This window comes from Manis pentadactyla, chromosome 18 (assembly GCF_030020395.1).
Source record: "Manis pentadactyla isolate mManPen7 chromosome 18, mManPen7.hap1, whole genome shotgun sequence".
Lineage (NCBI taxonomy): Eukaryota > Metazoa > Chordata > Mammalia > Pholidota > Manidae > Manis > Manis pentadactyla.
The window spans coordinates 16,473,166-16,495,336 of record NC_080036.1 but is presented as its reverse complement, the minus strand read 5'-3'; the positions used below and the strand labels follow the sequence as shown (position 1 = coordinate 16,495,336).

Below are 22,171 nucleotides of genomic sequence, written 5' to 3'. Positions count from 1 at the left end.
GCTGCTTCTCAGCTCCCATTGCAGCTAGGGATTTGGTTTTCCTAGGTCTGCTGTTGGTCCCTTTGGTGTCTCATTGCTCTCGATTTTGGCCCCTTTACTTTTGTATTGGGTCTCTGGAGGAAGACAGCCTGATGCGCATTCAGTTGGAAGGTCTTGCTCCCCCTTTTCATTTCCATTGCCCCTGACTCCAACAGGACTTCTGCAGGACTCATTCCAATCTTTCTGTTATCTGCCAGGCCACTTTATTGTTACTGAAATCACTTTCTGCAAACATAAAGCCAATCATTTACTCAAAGACCTCATTGGCTCTCCATTGCCTACAGAAGTCAAAACTCCTTAGCATGGCATCCAAGGTCTTATGCTATCTGACCTCAATATACCTTTCTAGCATGACTTCTTTTATCAGAGAAGAGAGTATGATTGGACATTGGAACCAGACTGCCTGGATCCATTATCTTTAGCTCTGCCACTTTACCAGTTAGGTGAGCTTGGGCAAATTACTTATCTCCTAGTTTGCAAAACAGGCATCATAATAGTACCTGCCTTCCAACATTATTATGAGAATTAGTAGAGCACTTAGAACAGTGGTTGGCATATAAGTATGATGTGTTAAAGATCAGTTTCTGGATTCCTGTCTACCCCAGGACATTATCAAGTCCTTGGAGAGGGATCTATCTCATTTAGTCAACATTTGTATTGTGCTTTTAATGGGATAAGTATGATGCTAATCACTAAGGATAGTGTGAAAGAACCTGGCAAATGGAGACTGTCAACTAGTGATTAAAATATGTGACAAATGCCACAATAAAGAGCACAGTGAAGAATATGCAAAGCTTGTAAAATCTACCGGTTCAGAACAGATGAGGAAGTCTTCACAGATCCAACAGTTAAGATATGACTTGATGAATGAATACACAAAGGGTTGTGCTGCTAAGACAGTGGGTGGCAGGGAGAACCACAGGTGAGTCTAGAGAAGCAGGTTGGGGCCAATTGCACAAGGCCCTGCAGAACCTGTCTGCATTTGTATTTTGCTCCAAACAGTGTTTGTCAGTTGCACCATCCTAGCATACTGCGCCATAGATAATTTCCAGGAGTTTAAGTATTTTGTTCCTAATTGTAGCTGAAATGCATGTCCTTGACAATTCCTAAAAAAAATATTTTCCCAAATAATGCTGAAGCAGCTAGATATAAAAGAACACATATTCTATAACTCCATTACATAAAAGATGAAACCAGACAAAATTAATGTTGTCTTAGTTCAGGATAGGGTTACTTTCATAGGTAGATAGTGACTGGAAGGAGATCCATGGGGGATTTTCAGGTGCCAGAAATGTTTCTTGACCTGGTCACTGGTTCCTGTGGAATGTTGTTTGTGAAAATTCATCAGGTTGTATACTTACATGTTTACTTTGTTGTGTCTTATATTTTAAGGTAAAACCAGAAATTAGATTCAAGAGACTTTGTGCTTACTTGGACGTACATATGCTTTTACTTGGAGAAGAGGTGGAGTTACAGACTGGGAACTCATTCTGCAAATACTGCTAGTTTTGTGTTCCTTTATGAACTAACTTGGAACAGCTCTTGGATACTCTGAATGGCCAAGGACTGTTACCATACAGCCAACATCAGTCACCTTCACCACTGGTAGGGCTTCATGAGTGAACTGACTTACACCCAAGGGTCAAGTAAATATGTACAAACTCTGGAATACTAACACTCAGCATACATATAAGATTGCCTTTTCCTCATTTTAAATAAAACAAGGGGCTAATGGGTCCTTATTAATCTTCTAGAGAAACACGGGTCAAAAACATATCTGTATTAGCATGACTTTTAATGCATTCAACATTTCTGTACCCTTAGGAAACTAAAGAATCAGGTTTGTTTTGTTCTGTCGATTGTCTTAAAAAATTACTTGCACTAAAAAAATTTAGGCACCCAGTTAAATACACGTAAATAAGAGTAAAAAAAGATACATTGTGAGAAGTCTAGTTTTCGACTTCAGATCTGTTTCCCAAAGCAACCAGGATTGACTTTCTTATACATGCTTACATAAACATTTTATAATTACACAAAAGCATATAGAAATATATAGATGCATTGTTCCTCCTTTCTTAAATAAATGGTAGCCCCATATGTTCACTTTTGTTTCTTACTGGTTTCATATCTCTAAATGTGAATACAGCTCATTCTTCCTACAAGTATACAGTATTCCGCTAAGTATACACACTTTTTCCACCACATACTTCTTTTGCTTTTACAAACAACATGCATTAGACATGCTTGAATATATATTCTTTGTTGTGCCTTTTAAATGATGTAGAAGCTGCCCCAATGGATACCCCAGGTTCTGTTACCAAACTTTTTGAACCCTGCATTTCTATTTGGTTAGTGTCTTTGTTATTTTAATTAGCAATCCTCTATTAAAAGTTTCCAGGGGTCTTGCCATTTCTATTTCAATGAATACTAATCTCTTTTGATTATCATAGCATTAATATATATTTTAACATCTGGTAGGTTCAGTCCTCCACTTAAAAAATATATTATGGACAACACTTCAGATTGCGTTAATAACAGACTCACCAGCACAATAGTTGCTGCTCTTACTGCACAAATCCAATATGCACATGAAAACTTGAATTTACTGCCTCTCCTCAAGAAGACAGAATATAATTATTCATATCACAATTTTAAATAGGGATATTACCTAGTGATTAAAATCATATTCTTCTTTAAAGAATAGACTTATGGTCATTGAACAGACTGTATACATACATACGCATAGAGCTAATGACCTCTCTTGAAAAATAAAACTATGATTTTAAGTTTTTTACATTATCACATTTCACATAGATACCTCAGGGGGGAAGAGTAACTGCATTGGGTTAAACAACAGTGTTCCCCCAAGAATTCGCGTCCTTAGAACCTATGAATGCGACCTCATTTGGACATAGGGTCCTTGCCGATGTAAACAAGTTAAGATCAAGTCACACTGGATGACGGCAGACTCTAGCCCAGTGACTGGTGTCCTCAGAAGGGGGAAACTGGATATGGACACACACGTGGGAGAATGTCATGAAACAGTGGAGGAAAGATTGGAGTGATGCAGCTCTGAGTCAAGGAACACCAAGCTCTGCCAGCAAACACCAGGAGCTAGGAAGGAGGAGGTGGGAAAGGATTCTTGAGAGAAATACAAGAGCCTTGAGTGCATAGCTCTGTTGACACCATGCTTTTGGATTTCTCGCCTCCAGAACTATGAAAAAATTAATTTTCTGTTGTTTTAAGCCACCAAGTTTGGGGTAATTTGTTATAGGGGCGCTAGCAAACCAATGCAATAACCCATCCAAGATTTGTGTAAGTTTGAACTTCCATAAATTTCATGTTGTGTGCAGCTCTCTCAGGTGACTTGTCATTTGATATATATATCTTTTTCAATCACTATGCTGCTTCCAAAAGGCAAAAAGCCTTGATTTGGAAAACCCTTTTGAGGACCTTTTTTTTACTATTATCTCATTAAGACACAATTTCTATCAGGGAAAAAGAGTTCCTGGAAATAAAATGCCACTATTTAACCAAGGGTTCACATTTTCATTATAGATTGCCTCAATATGTTTTAACAACTTCAAAAGCGCTGTTGGATTATAGGGGAAAAGATTTTTCTTCTGCAAACGGTAAATGGCACCTTGTAGCTCTTCTAAGCATTTGATTGTTCTATAAGATATTCCCATTTCATAGACCCTGTTATTTGGGGCTATGTCACAATCAACAGAGAGGGGAGTATTAGATTCTTTTGGAACCAGAGACCTTGATTGAGACTCCAAGCTAAGTTCTTTTTTATCCTTACTTACTACAACTGTGTCCTGAAATTTCTTCTTTGCTTCTTGGTGTAAAGATGTCTGTTTACTGTTTGCTAAATGCTGGTCTGTGCATTCTACTTCAGAATCATCAGAGCTGTCATAATCTACCAGACTCTGAGAAGCTTGGGGGGCAGATGGACTATTCGCCTGGAGTATGCTGTGGGTTTCCTTGGACATCATGACCTGGTTCAGGGATTCAGAAGAAGCATGGGAATGCCAGACATGAGAACTTCGGTGACCACCAAGAGCAGCCAAAGGACTAAGCTCTCTTTGGCTCATTCTTCTGTCCTGGTTGGGTGAAGAGATACAACCACAAATATTTATGCTATCTTTAGACTCAGTTACATCAAAGTACTTGCAAATCGTGAAAAAGTTATTCCAGTCTTTTTGCAATAATTTTAAATATCTAACAAAATATTCAAGAAAACAGGTTTCTGATGAAATCAAAAAGTCAAGAAGAACTGAAGAATCAAACCCAATATTTTTCAACAAGAATAAGAAAATACAGTGTGGATTATAGCCATTTTCATGTGTGTGATGGTTCCACATTTCTTTTTCTTGGGTCAAACCTTCAGTAGTTTCACATTCTCTGAAAATACAGATAATGGAGACCCCAGATTAATGACTCTACAAAAATAACCGTTTGACAGATACAGTTCACATACCATGAATTCACCTATTAGATTACTTTTTAATCTGGGTATTATTTTAAAAGAAAAAAATTTCAAATAATCTCTTTTTCCATAAACTCTATTTAAATCTAATTCAATAAAGAAAATCCACTGACTTTGGTAGTTCCAATTTTTGTCTGCCCAATAGAACTCCTTTATCACCCCATCTCTTGATATCAAGAGTTTCTCATTTTCATAGGTAACTAATTCCATGTGCTAAGGTGGGACTGGAGACTAACCTCCTTCCTTTCCTAAACAGGGGTGGGCATGTGACCCAGACAGACCCACCTAGAGCACCTCCTGGCCACATGATTGTTGCAACAGGACCTGTGACCCAAAATGTCTAATCAGATCTCTCCTGGAGCTTTTGCTAGAGCTATTAAAGATTATAACTGCAAGGATCTGTAAGCCTGGCCCTGCCCGAGAATGAATTCAGAGCTGAGATAGAGAAAAAAAAAAAAATCAATAATATGATTTGAATGCCTGTACATACAGTTGTGCCTAATGTCAACTTGTCTCCTTGGAATTCCCAATTACGAGCTAATAAATTCCTTTTTTCCCCATGAGACTAGTTTGTGCTGATTTCTATCATTTACAACCAAATAATCTTCATTAATAAAATTGCATTAAAAAATACATATGACAGGAGCGCATACCTTTCTGCACACACTAAGAAATCTAAAAATTCATATGTAAAGTCAATATAATTCAAAGGCTTCCTTCCTCTTTTCCAAGGAGTCAGAAGTCAACTTTGAGTAAAAGTAAGATATATTCTAATCGGCATGCCCGTTTTCAGACTGAATTTGTATCTGACAATTTTGGAGCCTAATTCAAATCACATGCAGGAATTCTGTGTTCTTGATTAGAACCTTTTGAAAATTGGCCCCAAACACTTACAGTCTGAAAGCAGCCACTGCCAGCAGTGTCATAACACACGCAAGAGCTGGCAGCACAACACTGCACCGACCATCATTAGTAAGAAATCCCTTTCTCTGAAGCCAAGAAAGAAAGTAAAGCAAATACTTTAGGGCTTTAATAAAGCAGAAGCAGAAAGAGTGTAAAAGGTCAGCAGTTATTAGCTTCATAACCAATTACAGATATTTGCACAAGAAGATAGGAACTCAGGTACAGCTGTTTTAATGCAGCAGAAACAGGATCAGTGGAGAAGGTCACCAGTAACATAACTTCATAACCAAGTTTATATATTGCCTTGAGATGGTATTGGTCCCCGTTCAACTGTGTAATAAAATGAAAATTCAGAACAGTCCCTGTGATTACATACAAGGTTGAACCCACCTTTAAAACGCAAAAATCACCTTACAGAAGGACAACATACAAAAGTTAGTCATAGACGCGAAAAGAGCTCTTAAACATCAATTATATTAGGATTCAGACAAGGGTACTAACTTACCCCTGATCATACAGATAAAACAGATGAAGACTAAAGCAGAATCCCTATTTTCTAATCCGAGGGTAGTTCTACTACCCTTAGATCGGCCTAGCCAGCCAAGTTTTCATAATGAGAACCCAAATGTAATCTCATTTTCATGCAGGGCAGGGTTAAAGAATGAAATTGGAACTTACAAGGAAACCACAAGATTGTTAGGGATATTTTCCCCTAATGATGGAAAGTAAATAATATATCCAGTACATTATTAAAAATGTTTTCTGCTTTCCTGGCTTGCAGTTTGTACAATTACTTTAAAATACACGAACCTGATCAACTGTAAATAGATGCCCAATGATGCTCTGGCAGCCTCCACCATGTCATCGTCTTGTTCTATGAAGATGCTAGACAGCCACTCACATGGATTGTGTGACTGCAGAGAGGGCTGAAGATGAGGCTTTAAGAAGGTCAGTAACTCAGATAGGAACCTCTGTAAATCAACTTCAAAAAATGCAAATTTCAAAGTGTAGGCAATACTTCATGAATGCATTGACTATATATAAAAATATAGTATCTAAAGTACTTTAAGATGCATTAACACGATTCACATTTTCAAGAAGTCTATGAGCTAGGGATTGTCTAATATTTGCAAATCAGGAAATTGAGCCTCAGAGAAAAAAGTGACTCACTCAAGAGTACTTGGGGTATTTAGGGTCATATTTTCTTGTATCAGTTAAAATGTAAGGCCAGCTCGTCTATTTGATACAACTGTCAAATAACTATCTCTGAGGTAAAAGTTACACGATTCTTGCTTAAAGCACATAAATGAATGAGTGGTAGAAAACAGAAATCACTTCACTGGATGCCACAGCTGTTACTAGAGGTGATAATACAACCAAACAAAAATTATCTTGCCTCTCAAACTAACAAAAATTTTGTTTGTTTAAAGTATTAAAAGAAAGTACTACTATTAAGCCCAACATCAAAAAGATTTTGGAGAGTCTTAATGGCAATTTAAAACTCTGAATTATATAACATATGCCACCTAGTGTTGTAAATTTTAATTGCACAGAATTATACCTAATATAGTTACTGCAAGTTAAATGATATCCAAAGCGATTGAGAAAGTCACTGCTTACACTTTAAACCTTTCACTGAAACTATATGCTGCTTGTTTAGAGATCATTTACTACTCATTTTTCTCAAATGAAACGTGGAAGATGTCTTCCCCAAGACCTAAACTGAGTATCATACTTTAAATATCTGTCTTGGACTCTAAGCTAACATCCTGAAAATTACATGCAACGATTTCTACATCAATATAACTCCTCACATATTAGTTTCAATTCAATTCCTAATTATTAACAATCTACATTGGTAGATACACCAATTCTATGAAGGAAAAGATGAATAAAATACTACAAAATATGAACATGAATTGACTTCTATCACTTTGAGGTTATTCAATCGTACTTTCCTTTTTTGACCTTGGCCACTAATGATTCAACACCCATTCAGTTTAACCCACAACAAGTTGACACGTTTCTTATGGTAATTCTAGTGGTTTTTTTTTTTTTAGGAAAATCTAATAAATTATGAAAACAAGTGGCATAAATTAGCTGAATTAGAGTACTGAGATTTGGTAAGTATGAATTACTTTACTTTAGTCAATAATTACCCATTACTCTGCATACAAGAGGGGTTAGAAGAATTACCTTTCATTTCGTTTGCTGAAGCACAGTTTTGAAACTTGATTTCCAAGGATTTAATGATAAGCAAGCTGGCTGCTCTAAGGATCACGTGATCTGGACGGGGGACATGTGCCCACCCAGGGCTAACCTCACCACCTGCAAAGCAGGAAGGGTTTGCATGGACAGACAAGGTCCTCAGTAAGCCGGAACCCACAGCCTGTAGCACAGCATCAGCCAGGGCCACAGCATCCGAATCTAAGTGGCCATCGGGTGGCGCTGGTGCAGGGACAGACCCTGGGCACAGGTCTTCACCCACTTTGCAGAGAAGGCATTTTTTGATGAATATGATTAACTTCCTTTTGACAAAAGTCTGAACAGGCCATGTAATAACATCTAGCACACAAGAAGGTTTCAAAAATAAAATCCTCTGGCAAGTGAAATGTAACTTCAGGTGGATTCTGGAAGCTACAAGAAGTTCAAGCAATTCCAGGAAACATATCAAGCTGTTTGTTACTTTAGAAGTATTTTGGCAGTTTTTGAAATACTCCGAAAATAAGGAATTGTAAAAGCCTTCAAAAATAGTGTCAAAAGGAGTCAGGAACTGCTTTAGAATTTCTGCAATTACAAAAACAGTAATTATAAACAACAAGAAAAACAAAGGCTTCTTAAAACTTAGAACTCAATTTTTATAAATATTATCACTTTACAAGATGAAAAAATGGATTACCTCTGATGTGAACAAATGAAGATACACAGACTAACAGTTAACAATCACAGTCAATATCTTTTTTACAAATATCAACAGCATCAGACTATGCAAGGGATATATAATAATGAAAAGCTTTATTTTTGCCTTTTAAGTTTTCATTTTAAAAAGCCATCCTCAGACAAAAAATATGGGGAGTCTTCAGTTTTTCATACTTCAAGACAAATCAGATGCTGTAAAAAAAAGTTTTACTTTCATTATAAATATAATGCTCCCCGGGAACTAGATAATGATTGTTTATGGGGGAATGTAATTTATACCTGCTTTTTGTGAACATGTATCTTTGAAGATTTCTTTTATTACAAAAGTCAGAGTCCAGAGGCAGTATACTACTTCATCACTTTTAGAGTATTCAGAAAGATTTTTTTGGCAAAAAGCAATCCAGGAATTACTTAATGTTATCTACAAGAGAGGAGGAAAAAAAAATTAAGTTGTCATACAATATTTCCTTTGCAATCATAAATTACCTACTGTATACAATACAACTCTATACACAGTTTACTCCCTTGCCAAAAAAAGTGTGATGATGTTTGGTAAAACAAGGACACAAATCCTAATCTTTAAATCAAGAAGTTCAGTATGCCATAGAAATAAAGGATCCAAAGGGAACAGCAAAATACTGGCTGTGGCTATTCCAGGTGGTGGAATGATATGTAACTTTGATTTTGTTCTTTATACTTATTCTCATTTTCTAAAATTTCTACTGTAACTACCACCTTTTTTCATTTAAAAAATATTATTTTAAGAAAGGAAAAAGCAATAATAGCTGTAATAAGCCAGTATAGGCTTAATTTTTTTTGTTAACTAATTCAGACATGAGAGAAAACCTGATGCTCAATTTGTATTTTTTTCAATATGTCAAAGACCATTCTTAGTTCTTAAACCATTTTTTTTGAGAAGAGGAAGGAGGCCTACCTACTCCTTTGAAGAAAGTTATGGACTCGCTGACTTGAAACCCATCCTTCAGGTTAAGAATCTGACTTGTAATGATTTACAAGAAATTTAAGACTTTAATCCTTGATACAAGTCACCATCATATTACTCCATTCTTACACCTCTGTGGATTTGCACACATTATTATGTAACCAAACATTCTATTGAAACAAATATCTAAAGGGTAAAAGACCAATTTTAAAGAAACTATAGAAGAAATAATAACATAATTTGATAACTTATCTTACCTTTTCTCTCAATTGGAAATACAGAAGTAGTGCAAGGCACTTGGCAGCCAGGTGAGATAACAATTTATCCGAGTTTTGGAACATACAGGTCTATGGGAAAACAATAAATTTACCCACTATTGCTGAATGATTTTTTAGAACATTTATTTTAAAAATCTAGATCTTTAAAAAAAAAAAAAGACCAACAAACAACAAATGCTTACTAATTTAGAATCGATGTTAGACGATTTTAAAAGAATTGTGATTATATCTCTGTACTTGTCCTTTGCACGGAGCTCAGTTTCGACAGACAGTATCCGGGTTATCATCACTCTGATCACTGTGAGCTGGAGGAGCATTATTTCTCTGGCGCTGCTTATCTGACAGTGTCTCTTCAGACACACAGGGGCTACAGAAACGGTAGCCAGATTGACAGAGGATGGCTGATGCTTGTCTTGGACTCCGTGGAGGTTTGAGCATTCTGAGCAGGTGCTTGTAGAACAATCTTGATCCAAAAATGCTGGGTTGAGATAAGAGATGTAATCATAGCTGTCATGTTCAAGCGCGGATCCAAGAAGGACCTTCTTGTATAATTGTTCTAAAACTTCAAAGAAAGCTTTCATGTTTACTGCTAAAATATGTTGTACAAAAAGGTTGACAATTCCAAATTGTAAATATGTCAAAATGTGATCAATCTCTTAAATGTTTCTTCAGTAAAACCTGAAATAGGGAAAAATTTTAAATTACGTGTTATATATATATCATATTTCAAGGGAAAGGCATCTGTTTCCACTTAACCATTTAGTCTCTCAAATTAAAGGTAATGCTGATTGCTTCATTTCTAAAATGAAAATTGGTAAGAGTATTATTTTAAGACCAAAAATGTATGCTTTCCATACCGATTTAAGATCATAAAATTATTTTTAATTTTATCACAGCAGAAATTTCACCTCTCCTCTAACATTTTTCAACAGGTTATCCAGGCTTCTCAAGTTTGGCACTATTAAGGACTGGATAATTTTGTTGTGGGGAGTTGTCTTGTCCCTTTTACTGGTTTAGCAACATTTCTGGCCTCTACCCACTAGATGCCAGCAGCACCTTCCTTGGGAGGCAAAGCCCTTCCAGGTTGAGAAGCCCTGGGCTGATGCAAATTCATTAACCTTCACCTTCAACTTACAGATGAAAACCTAGTTAGACTGCTAGGTAGTGAAAATTATAGCTATGCTGATTAATTCCCAATTTAATATTATATATGATAATAGAAAGAAACCTTGGTCATCACTTAACAATATTAAATAAAAAAATTTTTTAATGCCATATAAAAAAGAGAAAGACAAGATGTTAAGCAAAAGCAATCCAAACTTGAGCACTCTGTACTCATAGCTGGATGCCAATTTAGACATTTTGGTATCTTAAATAACTCTGCCATGATGGGACAAGGGAAAAGGACATTTGGGATCAGATATGGCACGTAGAGCAGAGAATATAGCCAATCAACTGATAGATGAATATCAGAGGAAGCATGAGCTAATTATAGAGCAAGCATGCTAGGAAAAATTTCAGACTTTGGCAGAAGCAAAAGAGATTAATGAATATCCTTTCAATGGAATGCTGGAGCCTCTGGGAATTATCTGATCCTATGCAGCTCAGTCATTTCTGCTTTTGGGCTATTTTACACCTTTGTAAACTGTAGATAACTGATAGTGATAGGGAAAATTTACAAGGACAGCAACCTAGCGGGTGGCTCCACTCTGTCTCACACCCCTCCCTCCTCAACACAAACAACACTACAAGGACAGTAATTTACAAGGTGGCTCCCCTCTGCCTCGCCCCCTCCTCAACCCAAACAAAAAAAAGAAAAAAAGAACACTCCCTGGGTTTCCCGTGCTGCCGAGCACCGGGTCCCAAGGTTCGCTCCCTAAACTCCCTCCCCCTTGCCTGCTCGCTTGCTGTGTATGTAGGAATGTTACAGATAAGGAAGCAGAAAGGTATAAATTGGTCCCTTTTCCTTTGTTCGGGGCTCAGACTTTTTGAGAGATTACTCCCCTCTGAGCCCGCCGGTGTGAAATAAAGCCTCAACACTCAAGACCTCCGAGTGCCGCTTGGTTTTTTTCCGTCGGTGATCCAGTCCAGGTTTTTTTCAGTATTTTCCGTTCCCTGACCGGGAAACCCAACCGCGCTGGCCCTTTGTTGCCACCGGTTTGGGGCAATGGCGGGGCGGTGATGGAACAGGAGATCGCAACGGAGAAGGCGCACCCTGCCTGACCTTTCGGCAGTCTCCCACCCAGTCGCCCTGGGCCAGCCCCGCTCCCCTGTTCCCGCCAGACTCAAGGAGGCTTGGCATGTGAGGACCTGGTTCTGACACTGAATCCGGTAAGGCCCCGGGGCCCATGAGCCAGCCAGTCCCACCCGTTGGGGTGGAAGGGGAGCCTGATCACCTCCCGGGAGTCTTATTAGAAGTCTCACAGGTAGACATTCCCAGGGGGGGAATGTTTAAACTCTGGTCTGCCTGGGTGTGTGTGTGTGTCAGTGAGAGTGCAGGGCAGCTGAAGTCATTCAGTCTGCACTGAATCTGTGATTCCACAGCTTGCGTGGGCCCTCATCCACTTTCGCGGCCAGCCGTCACGGCATATCGGTGATTCAGCTTTGGCTGACCTGGCCTGGGACTTATACAGGTGCACCTTAGCCAAGGCTGGCCAAAGTCTCCGCGAGGAGCGTGAACGGACAGGCATCTGACTGGTCTCCTCTCTAGAGGAAGCACCCTCCCTTGTCTGTTGTCGCGGCACCATCCACGGACACGTCATGGGGTCAGGGCACAGTAAACTCACAGTCCTTGACACTATGATCAAAAATTTCAGAAAGAGATTTTCAGAAAACAACAGAGTAAAATTAACTCCTGGCAGGTTGAAAACCCTGTGTGAATCTGTATTGCCAACCTTTAGTGTAGGGTGGCCTCCAGAAGGAACCCTAGATGTCCCAACAATCCGCTGAGCCTGGCGGGTCATCCCTAGAGATCCAGGTCATCCTAATCACTTCCCATACTTTAACTCCCAGTTAGAAAATGCCCAGACCCTTCTCCCTTGGGTGCAATTCACTTGCAACAGGCAGGGACAGGGTAGGGTCTTAGTTGCCTCAACAAGGAAGTCTGCACAGAAACAACAGAAGCCTGAGCCTCCGCACATTTTTACTGGTGACCCAGAGGAAAAGCTAATATTGCCCCCGCATTATGTGCCTCCAAGGCCGTCAGCACCCAGCCCCTGGTCCCTGATACCTCGTCGCCGTCAGCCTCCCTGCCAACTCCAGACCAGTGAACCCACTTCCCCCTGGACCAGCAGCCTGACTGCACCCTCAGCTGGGAGATGCCCTTCAGATGCCAGTGCAAGAGATGCAGGGCCTGAAAGCAGTACCCTGTTCACAACAGAAGAGAAGAGGCAGCTGGGGTCCTTGGTCAGGGTGCATAGGCTGAAATTGCTGTTCCCGAGGAGCACCCCACGAGTGACTTCACCACCCCTGAGGGACAGCACCAGATCCACCTATGATATCAAGACACTCTCCTCCAGGAGATCAAAGCTGGGTCCGAAAGGCCTATGAACATGACTTAAGTTTTTTCAGTCACTCAACAACCAGAAGAGTCTCCTGGAGCCTATTATGAGAGACTGTGTGAAACTTATCGCATCTACACCCCTTTCAACTCTGAGTCACCAGGGAGCCAGCAGATAGTAAACACCACATTCGTAGCCCAAGCTGCCCCAGACATCAGATGAAAGCTCCAAAAGCTTGAGTGCTTCACTAAGATGACTGAAATTGCCAAAAGAAAAAGGCAAGTCTTCTGGCAGCTGCCCTGAAAGAGACGGATGGGCAGAAGGCAGAGAGAAGCCAGCCACCTAGAGGGGGGAAGCCCAGGGCCCCCCTAGCCAGAGACCAGTGTGCTTACTGTAAAAAAAAGAAAAAAGAAAGGGGGAAGGCATTAGAAGGATGAATGCCGCAAAGGAGGCAAAGCCCCAAAGCCCAGTTGCTGCTGGGAAGAGCCCCGTGAGGAAAGGCTCATTAGCCTGGCAGGAGCAGACAAGGACTGGGCTCTCTTGCACTCAGCCCCCGTGAGCCCACGGTCAGAATGAAAGTGAGAGGCCACAACATGACTTTTATAATTAACACAGGAGCATAACACTCTGTGGTCACCCTCCCTGTAGCCCTCTTCAGTGAAAAAGACTGCAACTATTCTCGGTGAAAGAGTATCTCGCCATGACCCTCCTTACCCAGGACGACTCAGGAGACACGGGCCCATGCAAGAGATTTTTTTATCTGAAAGAGAAAGCGGGACAGAGAGAGCAGAGAGAGCAGTGGGACAGAGAGACAGAGAGAGCAGAGAGAGCTGTGGGACAGAGAGACAGAGAGAGCAGAGAGAGCTGTGGGACAGAGATAGAGAGAGCAGAGAGAGCTGTGGGACAGAGATAGAGAGAGCAGAGAGAGCTGTGGGACAGAGACAGAGAGAGCAGAGAGAGCTGTGGGACAGAGAGACAGAGAGAGCAGAGAGAGAGCAGAGAGACAGAGAGAGCAGTGGGACAGAGAGACAGAGAGCAGAGAGTGCAGCGAGACAGAGGGACAGAGAGACGGAGAAAGAGAGACCAAGCAGCAGCATGGTGCAGAGAGTTGTGCCTTTTATTGTAGTAGATCCCCTTGGCCCGATGCCTTGGGGAGGATGTTTAGAGATAAGGTGGGGCAGGCCCAGGCATGATTCTCACCAGCTTATATGCTTGAGACCACGGAGTAAATGGAGGATAAATTACTATATTCTTACACTTGAAGCCACAAAGACAGCGGCAGTCTCCCCTCTCACAAGAGGTGAGAGCAGGCATCCAGGAACGCCTGATCAGACTCAGAGAGGCAGGCATTCTAATCGAGTGTCAGTCGCCCTGGAAAACCCTGTTTCTGCCAGTCAAAAGGCCAGGAGGAGGGCACTGGCCTGTTCAAGACCTGTGAGCCATTAATAGAGTGACTGTTTCTTTACACTCAGTGGTCCCAAGCCCGCATACCGTCTTCAGCCAGATCCCAGAGTCTGCCAAATAGTTCACTCGCACAGACATAAAGATGCCTTTCTCCATCTCTGGCTGGCCCCCCAAAGCCAGCTCTTATTTGCCTTTGAATGGACTGATAAGGGCGCAGATGCAGTTAACATGGATGCGGCTTCCACAGGAGTTCAAGAACTCACCCACCCTCTTTAGAGCGGCATTGGCTGCAGACCTTGCCAGCTTTCTGAGAGATGCCACATGATGAGCCCTCCTGTGGTATGTAGATGACCTCCTCCTTGCCAGTGACACCCAGGAAAATTGTGCAAAAGGCACAAAGGCCCTCCTGCAACTCCTGTCAGACTCAAGATACCGAGCCTCATAAAAAGGGCACAAATCTGCCAAGAGCAAGTCCGGTACTCAGGCTCCCTCCTCACCCAGGGAGAAAGGGGCACCAAGGCCAGAGAAGAAAAAAAGTCGTAAACTCCTTGCCCCAGCCCAGGACGTGGGGGGGCATGTGAAAGTTCCTAGGGGCTGCCAGGTTCTGCAAAAATCTGGATTCCCAGATTCTCAGCAATGGCAAGGCCCCTCTGCAACCTCCTGGGGGGCCAGACTGAACGCCCCTGCCTGGACAAAAGAGGAGAGAGCCACCTTCCTGGAAATAAAAACTGCTTTAGAACAGGCACCAGCCCTAGGCCTGCCAGATATGAAAATGCCCTTCAGTCTTTTTGCTACATAATAAAGGTAGCAATTCTGCACTGCAAAGATCATCAAAAAGAAAACAACCCTACAGCACAGGGAAATGGGGCAGCAGATGAAGCTGCCACAGCAGCAGCCGGTGAGGAGGCAGGGAGAGCTCCTTCCCTCACTGTGGCCCTAACACCCTGGTAGAGGCCCCTCCACCCAGGTACACTGAAAAGGAGAAAGACTGGAGCCACTTTAACTGACAACGGATGGTGGATGTTGCCAGACAGACATATCTTTGTCCTGACTGTAACTGGGAGGCAACTAGTCAGCAAATACCACCAGCTCACCCACCTGGGAAAAACTGCCCTGGAGGCCCTCCTCAAAAGCAATACTGCATCAGCCAGTTGCCAGCGCTATGCCGAGCAGGGAGTAGACAGTGTGTGACCTGTGCCAGAAATAATACTCCGTCTGCACCACGACTCCCACCTGGTGTCCAAAGAATGGGCGTTGCCCCCTTTGAAGACCTTGAGAGGGACTTCATGGACGTCCAGCCAAGCAGGAGACTCAGATACCTCCTGGTAAAAGTGTGCACGTACTCTGACTGGGGCGAAGCCTTCCCAACAGGAAGAGAACAGAGCCGGGAGGTAGCCAAAGTCCTCCTGAGAGAAACTGTGCCCTGGTTTGGCCTACCGTCCACAATCCACAGTGACAATGAGTCTGCCTTTGTAGCAGATGTAGTGCAAATGTTAACTAAATTCCTCAATATTACCTAAAAAGTTCACACTGCATACAGGCCACAGAGTTCAGGGAAAGTAGAGCGAATGAACCGCACCCTCAAAAGAACCCCAGTACATTCCTTCCAGGCTAGGGACTCAGTCTGAGTTAAAGATTGGAAAGAAGACCCCCTCAAACCTCAGTAGACTGGCCCCACATTATTGTTCTAACTACTCCTACTGCCCTCAAGGTTGCAGGCATCACTCCAGGAGTCCGTCATTCCTGAATAAAAAGAGCCTGTCATCCTGATGAGGAAGCACATCAGCAGGAGGCCCAGCCAGACCTCCAGATCCTCTCCGCCCTCCGCATCCGACGATTGCCCTCTGACTAATAGACACCTGTGCACCGCAGATCCTGGCTCTCCTCGGAGTAGTGTCTTTTATTCTGGGCATTGGACTCTGTGCTATTGCACCCCTGGACTGGACTATTCCTCAGAAAAGTTGCCCTTTCTATTGTCTATTGAGTAATCATTAAGTTGTTTTACTGTGCTTACCTGTCTCTGCTGGCTGGATCCAAGTCTCAGCCTGCATTTCCAAAGTACCTCTCTGTAATGTTTAATTGTACAAAAGTTATAAAGTGCATAGTGGGCTAAAGGGAGCGACCTCCATTTCCCCAGTGAGATTTCCTAGGCAGAACAAGCTGCCCCTTTACTGATCCCTGCTCTAGTCAGGCTCGGTAGAGCTGGATCAGCTGCAGTAGACGCAGCAACTTTAATAAAAGAGACTTAGGGCCTGATGCCCTAACAGAGGAAGCTGATCAAGATTTAGAGCAGCTTGAAACCACCATGATTCAGCTGCAAGATCAGATTGATTCCCTGGCTAAAGTGTTGCAAAATTGTAAAAGACTGGACCTCCTGTTCATGTCACGGGGAAGCTTATGTATAGCCCTTAAAGAAGATTGTTGTTTTTATGCAAATAAGTCTGGCATAGTTAAGAGTAATCTAGCCAAAGTAAAAAAAAAACATCCAGCGTAGGAATAAAATGTTAGAAAATAAAAAGTCTTAGTTCCAAGAATGATTTGAATAGAATCCATGGCTAACAACTCTTCTAACTGGCCTTGCTGGGCCAGCGAGTCTGCTGATCCTTAAACTATCAGTAGAACCCTGTATATTTAACTGGCTCATTAACTTTATGGAGGAACGTGTTTCCTCCATACAGCTCCTGTATATGCGGAGCCACTATGACCCTGTCATAAGCCAAGGAGATGATGCCCCCTAAAACGAAGTGTTTGAACAGGCATCAGAGGGGGAAATGATAGGGAAAATTTACAAGGACAGCAACCTAGTGGGTGGCTCCACTCTGTCTCACACCCCTCCCTCCTCAACACAAACAACACTACAAGGACAGTAATTTACGAGGTGGCTCCCCTCTGCCTCCCCCCCTCCTCAACCCAAACAAACAAAAAAAACAGTCCCTTGGTTTCCGGGTGCTGCCGAGAGCACTGGGTCCCAAGGTTCACTCCATAAACTCCCTCCCCCTTGCCTGCTCACTTGCTGTGTACTTAGGAATGTTACAGATAAGGAAGCAGAAAGGTATAAATTGGTCCCTTTTCCTTTGTTCGGGGCTCAGACTTTTTGGGAGATTACTCCCCTCTGAGCCCGCCGGTGTGAAATAAAGCCTCAACACTCCAAGACCTCCGAGTGCCGCTTGGTTTTTTCCATGGGTGATCCAGTCCAGGTTTTTTTTCAGGATTTTCTGTAACAATAGCAATGCAAATAGTTGTCTGTAGACAGGCAGATAATTGTCTGGTGGAGAGGCAACCCTTCCTGCAGGGGGAAAAGGCCAGTTTTGCTTTCATTTGTAAACTCACTCCAACGTTCTTTTACTCCATATAAATTCATGGTTCTTTAACCTTTCCTTTAACAACTGCGACATTTGCCCAGCTCTTAAATTAATTAATGAGTTAACTAAAATCACTGATACATGTTCACTTTATATGGGTCATGATTTTGTTCTCTTAAAATGCATTCTTTAACTAAATCCACAGACTTCCCTCATTGGCCCTGTCCCATTTATAACTGCCTAGCCTGTCTTTAGCCTCCTTCACTACTGGAAGAAACTGTGGAGTTGATCACAACAGGACTCACTGACAGGCCCTTCCTCTTGAAACCTCCCTTTTTGTACCGGTTTCTTCTCCTTGCTTAGCTTCCAAGGAATTTCAATTCCTGGTCACCCCCACAAGACAAAGCTTCCTGATTTTAGTCCTCTGATGCAGAATGAGGCATTAAGAAACCTACAGATTTTAATTTAAGTTATGAATGAAGTTGTTGGTAAATTTTCTCTGAATCCTACTCTTAAACTGTGGCATACATCCCACATGATTAATAAACGTAACTAAAGATCGGTAACCTCATTTCATCTGACAATGTTAAACTTTACCTGAGCCGTGTTCCCAGAAAGCAAAAATGGTTAAGAAGGGCTGTACCCTCCAGTGTTCTCAGAAGAGGCTAACCGTGTTACCAGACAGGACTCACTTCCCCCTTTCTCACTGACTCTCTCTTTTTTCATAAAACCCCACATTTCTTCCTTTTTTAAGAGGTTTCTTTCTTACTAGTGCACATTCAATAGCTTGAATAAAATCATCTTCTTAATTGTCTGGTGTATTTTATCTGTCACTTATCAGAAATTACTTTTCATATTCTACTTCAAAGTCTACTTCCATTGTATTTATTTTACTTTAAATTTTAGTTACAACAATAACATTTCTTCCCAATAGAACTACTGACATTTTTATATGTTAAATATTCTATGACAATACTTCTTTTACATTTTACCTAATATCATATGCTCAACTTTATTATTATAATTTTAGCAACAAATGGAATTATTTTTATTTCAATCTTATAGCAATAAAAATATTTTCAGTAATACTTCTAGAAAATGTACCTCCTTAAATTTTGCCACAAATGAGAAAAAAACTGCTATTCAACCATCTTCGATCTACAAAAACGGCCATTTCACAAGGCTGAACCATTTCAGTGCAAAACTGAAGTGAATGCCAGGAAATAAACAGATAGATAAACAAACAAGCAAGCAATTATTTCTAGGGACAAACGGACTGTTTTCTAGGGTGGAACCCAGGTTCTTTAATAAGAGTGGCTGTGAAAGGGGGTGGAGCCAAGATGGCGGCATGAGTAGGACAGTGGGAATCTCCTCCCAAAAACATATATATTTTTGAAAATACAACAAATACAACTAATCCTAAAAGAGAGACCAGAAGACACAGGACAACAGCCAGACCACATCCACACCAGCAAGAACCCAGCGCCTGGTGAAAGGGGTAAGATAAAAGCTGCAGCCCGGCAGGACCCGAGGCCCCTCCCCCCAGCTCCCGGCGGGAGGAGAGGAGTCAGAGCGGGAGGGAGATGGAGCCCAGGACTGCTGAACACCCAGCCCCCGCCATCCGGGCCAGAGCGCAGACACAGTGCATGCGTGGGGTGCTGGAAACTAGGGAAACAGGGCAGTAAACCTGTGAGCAGGTCCCAAAGCCAGTGCCCCTGTGACAAAGAAAAGCGAGTGCTTCTTGAAAGTCTTAAAGGGACAGGGACCCCACAGCTGGACGGAAGCATCCTGGGTCACAGTCCAGCAGCGGTAAATTCCAGGGAACTCCGGGCACACTAACCCCCTGGGGAACAGCTCTGAGACCCCTCACGGAGGTAAACAGCCAAACAGCGCCCCATAAACTACCCCTCCGGGGCCCCGCCATAGCAGAGCAGCGGCCTGAGGCTGGCCACGCCCACAGCAAGGGAGCTTCCTCCATACCAGCCGGGCTAGATACAGAGACCCAGTCTACACGCAATTGCCCAACACAAGCCACTAGGGGTCGCAGTTGTCCCAGTAAAGAAAGGCCAGGAGCCAAGTGGAAAGAGTCTTGACTCTCCCAGCTGACAGTCAATAGCACCTATCAACATGAAAAGGCAAAAAAATTTGATCCAGACAAGATTAACCCAGACAGCTTCAACATCTTCTACATCTTCCCCTGAGAAGGAACCTGGGGAGATAGATTTAACCAATCTTCCTGAAAAAGAATTCAAAACAAAAGTCATAACCATGCTGATGGACTTGCAGAGAAATATGCAAGAACTAAGGAGGGAGAATACAGAAATAAAACAATCTCTGGAAGGACTTCAAAGCAGAATGGATGAGATGCAAGAGACCATTAACAGACTAGAAAACAGAGAACAGGAACGCAGAGAAGCTGATGCAGAGAGAGATAAAAAGATCTCCAGGAATGAAAGAATTTTAAGAGAACTGTGTGACCAATCGAAACGGCACAACATCCGCATTACAGGGGTACCAGAAGAAGAAGAGAGAAAAAAGGGATAAAAAGTGTCTTTGAAGAAATAATTGCTGAAAACTTCCCCAAACTAGGGGAGGAAATGGCCTCTCAGACCACAGAGGAACACAGAACTCCCACGACAAGGGATCCAAGGAGGACAACACCAAGACACATAATAATTAAAATGGCAAAGATCAAAGACAAGGACAAAATATTAAAGGCAGCCAGAGAGCAAAAAAAGGTCACCTACAAAGGAAAATCCATCAGGCTATCATCACACTTCTCAACAGAAACCCTACAGGCCAGAAGAGAATGGCATGATATACTTAATGCAATGAAACAGAAGGGCCTCGAACCAAGACTACTGTATCCAGCATGAATATCATTTAAATATGAAGGAGGGATTAAACAATTCCCACACAAGCAAAAGTTGAGGGAATTTGCCTCCCACAAACCACCTCTACAGGGCATCTTACAGGGACTGCTCTAGATGGGAGCACTCCTAAAAAGAGCACAGAACAAAACACCTAACATATGAAGAAGGGAGGAGGAGGAATAAGAAGGGAGAGAAATAAAGAATCATCAGACCGTGTTTACAATAGCTCAATAAGCGAGTTAAGTTAGACAGTAAGACAGTAAAGAAGGTAACCTTGAACCTTTGGTAACCACAAACTTAAAGCCTGCAATGGCAATAAGTACACACCTTTCAATAATCACCCTAAATGTAAATGGACTGAAATGCACCAATCAAAAGACACAGAGTAATAGAATGGATAAAAAAGCAAGACCCATCCATATGCTGCTTACAAGAGACTCACCTCAAACCTAAAGACATGCACAGACTTAAAGTCAAGGGATGGAAAAAGATATCTCATGCAAACAACAGAGAGAAAAAAGCAGGTGTTGCAATACTAGTATCAGACAAAATAGACTTCAAAATAAAGAAAGTAACAAAAGATAAAGAAGGACATTACATAATGATAAAGGGCTCAGTCCAACAAGAGGATATAACCATTATAAATATATATGCATCCAATACAGGAGCACCAACATATGTGAAACAAATACTAACAGAATTAAAGGAGGAAATAGAATACAATGCATTCATTCTAGGAGACTTCAACACACCACTCACTCCAAAGGACAGATCCACCAGACAGAAAATAAGTAAGGACACAGAGGCACTGAACAACACACTAGAACAGATGGACCTAACAGACATCTATGAACTCTAAACCCAAAAGCAACAGGATACACATTCTTCTCAAGTGCTCATGGAACATTCTCCAGAATAGACCACATACTAGGCCACAAAAACAGCTTCAGTAAATTCAAAAACATTGAAATTCTACCAACCAACTTTTCAGACCACAAAGGCATAAAACTAGAAATAAATTGTACAAAGAAAGCAAAAAGGCTCACAAACACATGGAGGCTTAACAACACACTCCTAAATAATCAATGGATCAATGACCAAATCAAAATGGAGATCCAGCAATATATGGAAACAAATGACAACAACACTAAGCCCAACTTCTGTGGGACGCAGCAAAAGCAGTCTTAAGAGGAAAGTATATAGCAATCCAGGCATATTTAAAGAATGAAGAACAATCCCAAATGAATGGTCTAATGTCACAATTATCAAAACTGGAAAAAGAAGAACAAATGAGGCCTAAGGTCAGCAGAAGGAGGGACATAATAAAGATCTGGGAAGAAATAAATAAAATTGAGAAGAATAAAACAATAGCAAAAATCAATGAAACCAAGAGCTGGTTCTTTGAGAAAATAAAAATAGATAAGCCTCTAGCCAGACTTATTAAGAGGAAAAGAGAGTCAACACAAATCAACACAATCAGAAATGAGGAACGAAAAATCACGACAGACCCTACAGAAA

General features: G+C 41.6%; 1 protein-coding gene across 5 annotated transcripts in view; it reads right to left on the bottom strand.

Moving 5' to 3' along the window:
• Positions 1–1,518: 1,518 nt before the first annotated feature.
• LINS1 (lines homolog 1) overlaps positions 1,519–22,171 on the bottom strand; it is a 55,527-nt gene continuing 34,874 nt past the window's right edge. For 4 of the 5 annotated variants that reach the window (XM_036878651.2, XM_036878653.2, XM_036878649.2 and 1 more), the window contains 6 exons: positions 9,757–10,252; positions 9,554–9,643; positions 8,633–8,774; positions 7,631–8,221; positions 6,245–6,416; positions 1,519–4,446 (listed from right to left, as the gene is read on the bottom strand). In XM_036878651.2, coding sequence (XP_036734546.2) covers positions 3,531–4,446; positions 6,245–6,416; positions 7,631–8,221; positions 8,633–8,774; positions 9,554–9,643; positions 9,757–10,155 — 2,310 coding nt within the window. In that variant the 5' untranslated portion in view covers positions 10,156–10,252 and the 3' untranslated portion in view covers positions 1,519–3,530. The remainder of the gene's footprint in view (positions 4,447–6,244; positions 6,417–7,630; positions 8,222–8,632; positions 8,775–9,553; positions 9,644–9,756; positions 10,253–22,171) is intronic. The other variant, XR_008994704.1, reaches the window with a different exon arrangement.